This window comes from Catharus ustulatus, chromosome 3 (genome assembly GCF_009819885.2).
Source record: "Catharus ustulatus isolate bCatUst1 chromosome 3, bCatUst1.pri.v2, whole genome shotgun sequence".
Lineage (NCBI taxonomy): Eukaryota > Metazoa > Chordata > Aves > Passeriformes > Turdidae > Catharus > Catharus ustulatus.
The window spans coordinates 7,857,551-7,869,563 of record NC_046223.1 but is presented as its reverse complement, the minus strand read 5'-3'; the positions used below and the strand labels follow the sequence as shown (position 1 = coordinate 7,869,563).

The 12,013-nt window shown below is 49.6% G+C and overlaps 2 protein-coding genes across 3 annotated transcripts in view; both read left to right on the top strand.

Moving 5' to 3' along the window:
* Nucleotides 1–7,444, top strand: part of LOC116994729 (tubulin monoglycylase TTLL3-like) — a 67,572-nt gene extending 60,128 nt beyond the window's left edge. The window contains exons 11-14 of the mRNA XM_033056633.1: nucleotides 6,280–6,333; nucleotides 6,384–6,534; nucleotides 6,684–6,968; nucleotides 7,262–7,444. Of these exons, the coding sequence (XP_032912524.1) occupies nucleotides 6,280–6,333; nucleotides 6,384–6,534; nucleotides 6,684–6,968; nucleotides 7,262–7,444 (673 nt within the window). The remainder of the gene's footprint in view (nucleotides 1–6,279; nucleotides 6,334–6,383; nucleotides 6,535–6,683; nucleotides 6,969–7,261) is intronic.
* Nucleotides 5,588–12,013, top strand: part of SNAP25 (synaptosome associated protein 25) — a 60,656-nt gene continuing 54,230 nt past the window's right edge. The window contains exon 1 of one of the 2 annotated variants that reach the window (XM_033053687.2): nucleotides 5,588–5,778. The gene's annotated coding sequence lies outside the window, so the exon portion shown is untranslated. The remainder of the gene's footprint in view (nucleotides 5,779–12,013) is intronic. The other variant, XM_033053685.2, reaches the window with a different exon arrangement.

The window sequence follows — 12,013 nt, the reverse complement described above, 5'->3', positions numbered from 1 at the left end:
TGTCGGGCAGGGTCAGGCTCTGGGGCAGCATCCCTATTTCCTGGAGTAGGTATCAGAGTTGTTATCCAGCTCAATCCCCCGTTATCTCTTAATGTTAAATAGGACAAGCCTATCAGTAACACCAGCCACTGTACGATATCATTAGCATTCAGAGGAAATCTGAACCCTTCAAAAACTGGTGGGGTAGACCCAAAAATTTGGGTGAGGGGTTGGGAGAAAATTTCTCCTGGTGTTATTCCCTCACAGTAGGTGCCATTATTAAAGTAATCCCAAAAACATGCATTTAGTGTGTGGTATCCCTGAATCCATGTACCCGCCGTCCAAAGGAAGTTAAAAATCCATGAATTCCTCACCTTATCAACCCATAAAGCAAGTTCGATAACAGTCACAGTAGCCTTAGTTACAGGGCCCATGCTTATGTAAGGGTTTGCAAATGGGAGATATACATGTATGAACACGTGCAGCCCAAACCAGATTAAACTGGACCACATGTTGCTAGCACACACAAAAAAAACAATCTCAGGCAACTGAAGAACTGTTATTCCTTAACCTCGTGCCACACGTTCCGGGCGCCAAGATCTGTCCCGGTTTAAAGGGACAGTATTACCAGGAAAAGGAAATTCAGGAACTCACAGGCACAACAAAAGGTATAGGTTGGGAATAACAGTTCTTTACTGATATATTTATAAGACAAACAAAAACAGCATCAGCTATATGAAAGAAAAAAAAACCAGTGACAGAACAGAACGGAATTCAGTCCCAGTCCCTTTTTTTTCAGTCACCGATGACTCTCCGAAGGAGCAGGGCAGGCGGCTTCTCAGTCGCGGCTGCTGCAGGGGCAGGGGAGGGGGCCAGGTGGCCTCACCGCCCCAGGTGGAAGAAAAGGGTGAGGAAGGAACTCTGCTTACCGTGGGCGTCCCAGTTCCCAGTTGTTCAGAGGAAGCAGGAAGCTTTAGCAGTCCAAATCCAAGAAGCCTGATCCCAACCGGAGAAACGGAACCTCTCTCCTCGAGTTCGGCCGGCGAGCTGTACGAGTTCTCCTACCCCCAGTGTCCTCTTACTTGCCGAAAACAAAAGCAGGACTCCACTTTTCCCTAATGGGGCCATCAGCTTGCTTCAGCTAGTCCTTTGTCTCCAGCTCTTAACGGCTAATAGGAGAGCCATCCCGGCTAGTTTAACATAATAATGGGAAAAATTTCTAAACCTCGCCAACCCACAACACCTTGGAAACCTCAGAAAACGGCTTCTGACTCTTCCTTCCGTACTCAGGCTGGAAAATAAGAACTCTCAAACCACCACTACTGTGCGGTGAGTGATCTCAGACCATAAAAAGAGATCACTGCCGTTCACACTGCTTTGTCTGTGCTCGGTCTTTTCTTAATTCAGCTTTCAGGCAGGTTTTTGAAATGGTTCCCAAATTAAGATCACATGCACAGGAGGAGAATTAAAATCTGATGATGGTTTCTTTTACTAAATCACATTGTTTTAATTTTAAAATTGGAGTTTAATCCTTAGCTGCTGTCTCTGACACAGGAACATAGAGAAAGCTGTTTCTGTATCTTCTTTCCTCTATATACTATAGATCAAATGGCTGTAGTCCTCCTGTGTCCAATACCTTTGAGACTTTCTTGGGCAGAGCTTTTTCCTCATGAAAGTTGAGTTGGGCCTAAAATTCCCATTGGCAATATTTCTGGAGACCCCAGACCAGTCCTACCTCTATACCAGATGATAATTCTCAGAGATGTTGTTGTATTTTTACTACTTCTCCTTTGTATAAGGGATAATAGATGTTAGTCTGACATTGCAGGAAATGACACAGTTATAGCATAGCTGTGAAAAGGACCTAGACAAGGCAGGGGGAGGTGGAGGCAGTAGCGGAACACAGACTTATCAAATATTTAAGCCCTGGTTGTTCTTTAAGCAACTAGTCAGGAATCAGGTACCAAAACACATTTGGGGATCTGGTGCTGTACATCTAAAGAGTGATCAGGAAATCAGTGGGGACTCATCTCCAATAGTTTATGTTACAATTGCATTCTAAATCTTTATTTTTGAACTTAAGCCTCAGAGGAATCTTGGTTTGGCCTAAACTGGAGCACCTGATCATAAGACAGGTCCTTAAAAAAGCCCACAGCTCAGCTGTATATCTTGAGATCCTGGAAATGCAGGGAAAAATTAGGCCCGGCCATTCCCTCAAATTTAATCAGAAAAAAGCCTGCGGCACATAGATGCAAGTACTGTTAATCATCAAAATTCAGAGTTACATAAAGAGCAGTGAATGACAGAAGGTAATTAGGAGTTCTGTATAAAGGGCTCCATCCTAAAACTGTTCTTATTGCACAGTCCCTACCAGACTGAAGCATGCCTCAGCATCTCAGCCTGGGAAAAGAAGAAGCTGGAGAGACTGGGAAATGTTCAGTGCCAAAGCAGGTACATTTTTCCTCTCCTATTTGCTTTATGCTTAGTTCAATTTCTTTCCCAGCCACATACTTGAGGTAAGGATGAGCAGCACTTGGATAAACAAGATATTTCCCTCTCAGCTGAAAAAGAAAAGAAAAGGAAGTGTCTGAGGAAGGTGAAGAGAATCAAGACAGTCTTTGTGTTACAACTGGCTCAAGAGAGCCCAGGAAATAACATCCAGGATCTGGTGGCACTGTCAGCATTTTGGTGTTTTCCTCACTTGGCTGCCTCTCAGCCCGGCTTTACAGCACACAGGGGCAAAAGCTGGAGGCTGAAGGTGATGCTGTGAGCAACCAGGAAGCTTCCACTGCCCACAGATCTCAAACCATGGACAAAACAGGGGCTGTCCTTTCCCCCTGTTAACATGTGCAGGCTCTGCCTGTTCTGCCCTTCTCTGGCTCCTGGCTGTTGATGTGGGAACACACATCATGCTGCTCTCATGCAGGAGAGCATGTTCCCTGCCTCCTTTTCCATGGGTTGTACACACAGGTACTTGCCTGCTGAATATTTACCTGAATAACTAAGTAAGAGCTGAATCATTCTTAGACCAAATTCCAGTTTTCTCTCATCTCCTACTCCATTTATAGGAGTGTGAACACAGCATGAAATGAGTGTTTAAATACTACCAGATAGTCAATAAACTCCCCATGTGTTTTTCTTCTTCCTTTTTTTTTTTTTTCCTTTAAATCCTTAAAAGATGCTAAAGAATCAGTTACAATTGCTTAGTAGCACTTATTGCGACAGAAATCCTGGCACTGCAGTGCAAAAGCCTGCCCCCCTCTGCATCTCCCAGGATAGAGGCATCCACATTCCTGAACAACACAGGATCCATCCCTTCCCTTGCTCGTTTCCAGAATAACTGTATGAAAGGTAGTTGTTCCTACTAAGCTTACTGGGCAATGTTTGTGATCTATTTAATGCTTCTGCCTTATGTTGATGTATTAAACTATGTGATTTCTGCTGCAGCAGAGCTGGAAAATGAATCTTAAATTGAACCCGGTTTTCTCACTGGAAAACTACCTCTTCTCCTCCTCCCACTCCCTCTCTGCTTTCTCTTCCTTTTGCCATTCCTTACATCTCTTTCCCCAAGTTATGTTGCGTTTTATTTTGCCTTCACTGCATTTTCCTCCCTGACTTTTGATGCAAGGAGCCAAATTCATCCTTGCTGGTATCCAATGGACTGAAATTCTTCTCTGAGGCGTTATTGGGCTAAATCCAAACCCAGTCAGCATCTTGCAGTGCTGGTGGCTTAGCCAAAATGACAGTTTATAATCTCTCTTTTCCTTCTCTCATCTACAGTTCATATGAATTATTAATAAATACTAGTATTGCTCTCTCAAAAATCATACTTATTTCTGAAGCACTTATCAGCCAAGCTGCTGTCGGACTGAGAATTCCTTTTTAACTTTCCGTGTGTGCTAGGAGGTTGCATGATGCATGCACAGGGACAGCCTGGATTCCAGAGCAGGACTCACTCTGGGATTCCTCTTGCCATCTGCAGTGCACACCCAACCCGAGTTCTGGGCACGATTAGCCACTGCGGGAGCCGGCCTGGAAAGGCTTGTTTTCCCAAATTGACGTTTATGACACTGAATCTGTTTCCCAATCAGGCTGCTGTTCCAGATTCCTCACCTGGAGGGGGGGTGTCTGCACAGTGTTAATCTCAGGTTGTGTTTATAGCCCGGGAACATGACAGGTTTTCTCCTTCCCTGCGGTTTCCGTGTACAGAGCTCATTAGACAGTCTAATGCAGTAGGCAGCCTCTCTCAACTGAGAATTCCTTCTCGTATACTTAGCAAACTTTTGACTGTTTCCTTTCAAAAGAGTCTGAAGGACATATTTTCGTAGGAAGAGGGTGAGACTCACAAAGCACGATCTACAGTCAGGTTTTTCTGTGGGGAACTACAGAGCAGGGGAGGAGGAATCACCCGCAATTCTCTCTCCTTCTCCCCCGCGCCTCCCTCCCCTCCCCGTCCCTCCCCCACGCCCATACAACCATAACACGAGACGAAGGCGCTCCAAAATACAGCTGCATCGCCTTCCCTCTCTTCCGGTTTTCTTCGCCTGGGTAAAAAAAAAAAAAAAAAAAAAAAAGAAGGGGGAGGAGGGGCGAGAAGAGAGAGGATGAGGATGGAATTGTCGCTAATGTGGAACTGATGTTTTGACTCTGCCATCCACAGACTGTTCAGAGAAGCCTGCACGCACGGTGCCAGAGTTAAACCCAGCCAGGGCTCGCTTATTGCTCGCAGGAGAGGCTCAGAAAGGGGAGAGGGAGGCATCGTTGCTCGTCTCCTGGTCTGGATGGTTCCATAACTGAAAGCACTAAGGCTTGTGGAGTGAAAGGTTATGAAAGAGAGCATCGCACTTCGACTGCAGTCCCCAACCTTCATTAAGATCCCCATTAAGAGATGAATTCTACAAACATACACCGTTTTGTATGAAATGAAAGGATTTCCTTCCTCATTAGAAATCACACTGGAGACAGCTCCATTTGCTCCACATTAGGTATGCTCAGAATGAATATTTTAATTAATTCATGATAAATAAGCCAGACACTTTCCTTGAGTAGTTACTGTTTCCTTCCTTGGCAGCAATGGGATGTGCTCACTGTGCTGTGTGTGTGTTCATGTATTTGCTCAGGCTTTGTTTTTTATTTCTGAGTCTCATTTTTGAACTTGTCCTTCAAATGATCAGTTGCAACACATGTCCTTAACCATGGATTTCCTCGTGTTTGGCTGCTCCGACTTAGGAGAGGAGAGGGAGGAGAGGGAGTATAAACAGATTAACACACCCAGACCCCTGGCAGGATGTTCTGAGAAACAAAAAGAGGGGAGAGAAGGAGGAATTCACACATAAAAATAGAAGCTCACGTAGATTGGCCATATATGGAGTACCGGGGACTTCAGAGGGATACCCTCTTCGGACCACCCCTTTGGCGGAGGAAATCGCTGCTGCGGGAGGGCCCCTGCCCCACTGCCCGGGCGGTTCGCCCGCAGCCGCCCCCAGCCCCCTGCCCCGACCTCGGCCCCGGGGAGGCGGCGGCGGGGCGGCTGCGGGAGGCGGCGGGGCCGGCGGAGGGAGAGGTGCGGCGGCGATGACTCAAACCCGCTCGGCCCGCTCTGCCCCCTCCCGCTCCCCCCGCCTCGGAGGGCTATTAAAAGCTGCTGACGTAGGAGCGGACGGCCATCTTTGATGAGGGCACGGCTCCCGATCCATTGAAGAAGGAGACCCGCGGAGGTCAGCAGCCTCCTGTCCTTGCCTCCTATCCAGCTGCGGCACCAACCCACCGACCGCGCCGTGCCGCGCTCCGCCAGCCCAGGTAAAGGTGGGAGACCACCGTGGGCACGGGCTCGGCAGGGGGAGGGGACGGTGTTGATGATAATGAAATGGAAAAAAAGGATATATATTTAAAGTGGGACCCGTTCAGCTTTTTTGTCTCCAGCCACTGGGCTGCTGCGGGGACAGAGAAAGGCAGGAAGAAGGGGGTGATTTCACCGCCAGCTTCATAGCTGGCTGGAGCCAGGAGAGGCAACTGGGCTGTGCCTCTCGGCCGTGCGGGCGGCGGGAGGCCAGCGGGGAAGGGAAGGTCGGAGGAGAAGGGGAACCAGCGCCATTCCCAGCTCGGAGCGGGGAGAAAGGTCTGCGAGCGTTCTGCGCTGTTGGGCCGGAGCGGGCTGTGCCGCCCGGGGCACAGCATCGTTCGCACCGTGCCGGGATGCGGTGGAGAATCAGCACCACGGACAGCGCCAGGCCCGAGCGGGACGGGGAGGGGACGCGTGCCTGTGTCGGTGCCTGTCTGTGTGTCCGGGTGTGTGTTCAGCACTGCGGACAGCGCCGGAGCCCGCGCCGGGACCGAGAAGCGCGAGGCGTCTGTGTATGTGTGTCTGTTTGTCTGCCCGTGTCTGTGTGTCCGTGTATGTTCAGCACCGCGGCAGACGGCAGCGGAGGCGGCCGTGATGCAGCGCCCTGCGGCTCCGCGTCCCCCGCCCCGGGGCTGCCCCCCCGGACACGGGACTGGGAAGCAATTCCCGACTGGCAAGCGGCGCTGCTCCCTGGTTCCAGGACAGGAACGCGGGCAAGAGCAGTTGTGATTGTGCAGCTCAGATTCTGCTCCCTCAGAAAGGAGGGAGAAATAAAATTTAAAAAACAAAACCCAACCACACAACAAGAAGAAAAGGCAATATACCATTAATTCCTGCAATTAAACGGCGTTCGGCACTTCAGCCCCTCTCGCTGGAGAGGTGTTCGTGCGTGGAAGGCGAGGGATTACATAACGCCCAGCCCGCGGGGTGCCCGCGGGGCCGGGCACTGCCCGTAGGGACCACCGGCAGCCCCCCTGTGGCTTCCCCGCCGCTGCGCTCCGTGCCCCGGCACCGCTGCCCCGGGCGCCTCGGGCGCTGCATGCCGCGGTTCCGGAGCCGCTGTGCCATGACACGGCGGGGCTCAGCCCGGGCCGGCCCCCCCGCCCCGGTCTCCGCGCCGCGGAGCGGTGCGGAGCCGACGCCTTATGTAACGCGGGCTGCCCCGTCACGGCTCCTGGCCACGGCTCTCCCGATGCCGGCGGTGCTCCCTCCGCCCGTCCTTTCCGCTTCCCGGCACCACAATCCCCCAAACCTCTTAGTACTGTTCCAAGTTAAAACTTCTCAGCTTTTTTTTTCCTGCGGGGCGAATAAACAAGGGGAGAAAGGGGGATTGGGCTGCGTGTCCAGACACTGCGCTGCGTAGCTGCGTCAAACCGGAGCCGCGGGATCTGCCAGATTTACGTGCTTGGCTTGAATAATTGCTGCTGGTTTCGTTCCCAGCTGAAGACGGGCGTGGGGGGGCGGAAACAGGGGCTGGTCTGCAGCGCTGACCGGGGAGTGACAGAGCAGCCCTTTAACCCAGACGCGTCTGCTTTTAGCCCTGGCCACAGCATCTGCAAGGACATGCCTGTCCCACACCCCCGATTTGTCCTAGCTCTGGGCATGGAGCAACTCCCCCATTGATGGTATGGGGCATGGGAAGGGATGGAACCATCTGAGAGATGAATGCTCTGCTGGGTATGGCTGGGGAACAGACTCTCTCCTAGGCCCCCAGCCACCTGCACCTCCCAAAGAAGCCAACCTAGGAAAAAGCAGTAGTGGTTTTCCATTGCTGCTGCATCACACAGAACAGGTCAGCCAGGAGGTGACCACTGAAGAGTTTGGTTCCTAGGACAGGTGCCAAAAAGATAACAGGAGGTGACCAACCAAAGATGCAGGCAGGCCTGACTGGCAAATGCAAAAGCTTGAGGCTGTCTCTAAAGTCAATAGGAGTTGCAGAAGCACAGCATGTTACATAACCAAATGCAGCTAGATAGCAACCCCCAAATAAATGCAGCTTAACTTTCTTTCCACAACTAACTAGAAAATGAGAGTGGCATTTCCAAGAGCTCTCAGGACCAGGCTGTGTGTCCATTGAACTCATAGGGGCAGTGAGAGAAAGAGCAGCAGAATCCAGACAGTATGAACCCTCAAAATACATCTAATGAGATGCAGCTCCACTTCCCAGATTTATTGCACTGGAGGTAGGAGCTGCTTTTCAGGTCAAGGGAAAGTTTTTCATTTTTCTCCCTATGCTTTAGGTATGGCAACAAATAGCAAGGTTAAAGTGCTAAGGCAAATAAAGCACAATCTCTGCCGAGGGCTTCCACTGCTTTAACTGAGAGAGGTAATGAAACAAAACACTTTTCCTGTCAGTGTGAACAACTTCAGCAATTTTTATATGTATGTGTCACAAGGCTACAGCTGCTGCATTTGTAGCAACTCTCAGGAAGAAATAGAAAGTGTATGGCACGATGTAGGCTCAGTTTGCTAATGATTTCTTCTCTCAGGAATGAAGAGCAGAAAGTGTTTTCCCTTTACCTTGGCTTGTTGTCGCACAATTACTCTTTTTCTTGCACTTTTCCCCCCCAAATCTCTATCATAACGTTTTATAACATAAGGAGGGTACTTTCATCTGTACATATTTATACCCACACATACACTAATTCCAGAGATTTCTAGGGTTCTAAGCTAAAGCATGACAGATGCAGGCTGACTTTGCAGCATCCATTTAGCAGAGTGCATTTTTCTCTTTGTGGAGTTTCATGCTCTGCTACCAGTGCAGTCACTTTTGGGCTGGGCCAGTGCCAGGCAATCTGTACCAACAGACTTGTTCAAGCATTTCAGAGCTTTAGAGTCTAAGGCAGACAAGAAAAACGCATTGCTGGAGAGCTGCTGCTGGATGTACTTCTCAGGCAGATTGTGATTACCTCTAGGAAGACTTTGGAGTGGGCATAGGGTTTGTCTGTCTACTCCTGGGAATAGTTTATCAAGGCTGTAAATTGTCAAGGAATAGTTTATTTTTTTAGCTTATTATTTTTAAGCCTTCAGAGGTGTCTTTTTCCTCAGTCTCAATAAACCCTGGCTTTCTTGCCTACTGACCTTGCAGATTCAGCTTGCTGCATTGTATTGCAATGAGCACTTTCTCCAAAACACACAAGTTATATTCCTAGTTCTTGTCTGTCACCCCTTTGTTACTCCCTCCACAAATGCTTAGACACAAACTCCCACTACCAAAATCTACCTCTTATCTGATCGTGATTTTCAACATGCTGTCCCCACATCCCACTAAATTTTCTGACTTTCCACCAAGCACAAACACAAGTCAACTGCATAGGTTCAAATTTGCTCTTTCCTGCTTTGTGATGGCCCCAAGCCTGACACTGCAAGGCTCAAAAGTGGACCTGAATGGCCTAGAGAAAGTTTTTGAACCACTTGCCCTGCTATTTTAGAAGGAAATTTAGCTTTGCCTCTTGCATCTTTGATCTTGTTCACTTGTTATGTCCTCATCACCTCATGCTCACCTACAATCCTCTTTTAATTCCTGCTAAAGATCACCAGGATGAAAGAAACATCAGGGGGCATTAGGACCCTGATGTGATGGGTGATGAGTGTCACCTTCTGATTTTGATTATTCCACTAGGTCTAAATCCAAAGTCAGTTGGAAACAAGAAAAATACTTTCCTGTACATCATTCTGTGGGACTTTAAAAAGAATATTTAGCAGTTTAGGTTTTTCAAAGGGAAACAAATGCTGTGTACATATTCCCTCCAAATTATACTGGCACATTGTGATTCTAAAGAGTATGTAATATTGCATTATAACCTCTCCTCTCCTCTCCTCTCCTCTCCTCTCCTCTCCTCTCCTCTCCTCTCCTCTCCTCTCCTCTCCTCTCCTCTCCTCTCCTCTCCTCTCCTCTCCTCTCCTCTCCTCTCCTCTCCTCTCCTCTCCTCTCCTCTCCTCTCCTCTCCTCTCCTCTCCTCTCCTCTCCTCTCCTCTCCTCTCCTCTCCTCTCCTCTCCTCTCCTCTCCTCTCCTCTCCTCTCCTCTCCTCTCCTCTCCTCTCCTCTCCTCTCCTCTCCTCTCCTCTCCTCTCCTCTCCTCTCCTCTTTTCCCCCTCCCTTCCTCTTTCCCCTTTTTCCCCTTCTCCTCTTTTTTTTTTTTTTTTTTTTTTTTTACAACAGCCCCAGAGAGGAGGAGAGGGAAACACTAAGTAATTAATCATGCCTGTTCCTGGCCTTTTAGAGCTTAATGTTAATGCTGACCAACCTGTGCTCTGTCTGGCTATTTTAGAGATTTTTTTTTTTTCTTTAGAGCTAACCATCCTCTATTTCACTTTTAGAATGGGATATAATTTATTAGGCCCCATTGTCAACTGGTGTGAACTGGCATAACTGAACTACTCTACAGGCTGATAATCTTCCAAGTTGGGGCTCCTCTGGTTTGTGTTTTAAACCAGAAATGGGTCTATTTGCTGAATAAGCACCTCCTCTGAAAAAAGAACTAATTTAAAATGCTGTCCTCCCAAAGCCCATCCCTATTTTTTACCTGCCTGGTCTCATTGTCGCAGAGGTTCAAAGGGCCAGGCTGAGTCAGAAATGGTGACAGGGAGCAGTGATGAAGCAGCAGAGGAGGAATCCTGGATGTTATGCCTCTATTTCAGGTTGGGTTCTGCTGCACTCTGCTGGTACATAACACCAGCAGAACTTCAATGTGGTGTAAAACCCAGGACGCAGTTGAATTTTTCCTAAAGGCATAGTTGTGTGACGAAAAAGGTCAGAAATTCCTAGCTGTAGCCATTCATTTTTCTTTCAAGCTGGGAAGTAGTGTGAAGTTTTCCTGCATTCCAGTGAGTGCATAGGAAAATTATGCTTCTTCCATCAAGTAGAGTAAATTCACGAATACAAGCCGCACTGAGTATAAGCCGCATCTCTGGGTGTTGGCAAATATTTCAGTTTTTGTCCATAAATAAGCCGCACCCGAATATAAGCCGCTCTGTCGTTCGCAGCGAGGACCCGCGTGCAATTAGTAACAGAACCGCGGGAGGGCGGGGTTTACTGGCTGAGCTAAGGCTGTGCAGGCTCGGGCCACTAGGGGCTGCTGACGGGACCAGGTGGCCCAGCCCGGTGCTGCCGCTCGGGGCCGGCCGCCGCTGCCACTGGGCTCGGTCACCCTGGGTCGGCGCTGCCCCGTGGTGGCAGGCAGGGACGGAGCTTCCCCCGCTCCTACGGCAGCGGCGGCGGGTGGGGACGGAGCTTTCCCGCGCCCGTGGCGCCGGCGGTGGGCGCGGACAAAGCACCCCACCTCCTCCCCGAGCCACGGCAATGGCTGCGCGGGGCTCCCGTCAGCTCCCTGAGACGTGGCAATGGCGGTGCACGCTTCCCCTCCCCTCCCCGGGCCGCGGCAATGGCTGCGCGGGGCTCCCGTCGGCTCCTGGAGCCGCGGCAATGGCGGCGCCCCCCCCCGTCCTCCCCGGGCCACGGCAATGGCAGCGCAGGGCCCCCGTCGGCTCCCCGAGCCGCGGCAATGGCGACGCGCTCCCCTCCCATCCTCCCCGGGCCGCGGCAGAGGAGGGAAGAAGGAGCTCTCCTGCCTCTCTCCCCGCCCCCCGTGCTGCCTGCAGGGAGCCAGGGCAACACAGTAACACTGTAACAATCGCCGAATGCCGGCTTTTACTGGCAGGTGCTTGGCTCGGCGCCCTGGCTGGCACGTCTGGGGTTGTAAATGTCAGAAAATTATTCACAGATTAGCCGCCCCCGACTATTAGCCGCACTTCCGGGTTTCCACCAAAATTTTTGTCAAATTGCTGCGGCTTGTATTCGTGAAATTACTGTATTTTAAGGCAGGGTTCTTAATGGCTGAGACATTGTGTTTGTAGAGTTGAAATATGAAAGAGCAGAGGCAAAGCCAAGTCTCACTGTACAAGTATCTAAAGCTGAACAAGAGGAACTGTTCTTACATGTTTTCACTATAATTATAGTTTAACTTGTGCTTTTCATAGCACCACGTTTTTGTGCCAGCATTTACTGGTAGAATCCATGAACAAAATGAGAATTATCATAGACTATGGCAGAGTTAACAACTAAAATTTGTATCCTAGACATTACAAAAGGATACCCCATCTAGCTGATTTGCAAAATTAATGCAAGATTTGCTATTTCTTCCTCAAACCTACAAATTGTCAGGGAGTTGCACATACAAGGCACTGCTGAGT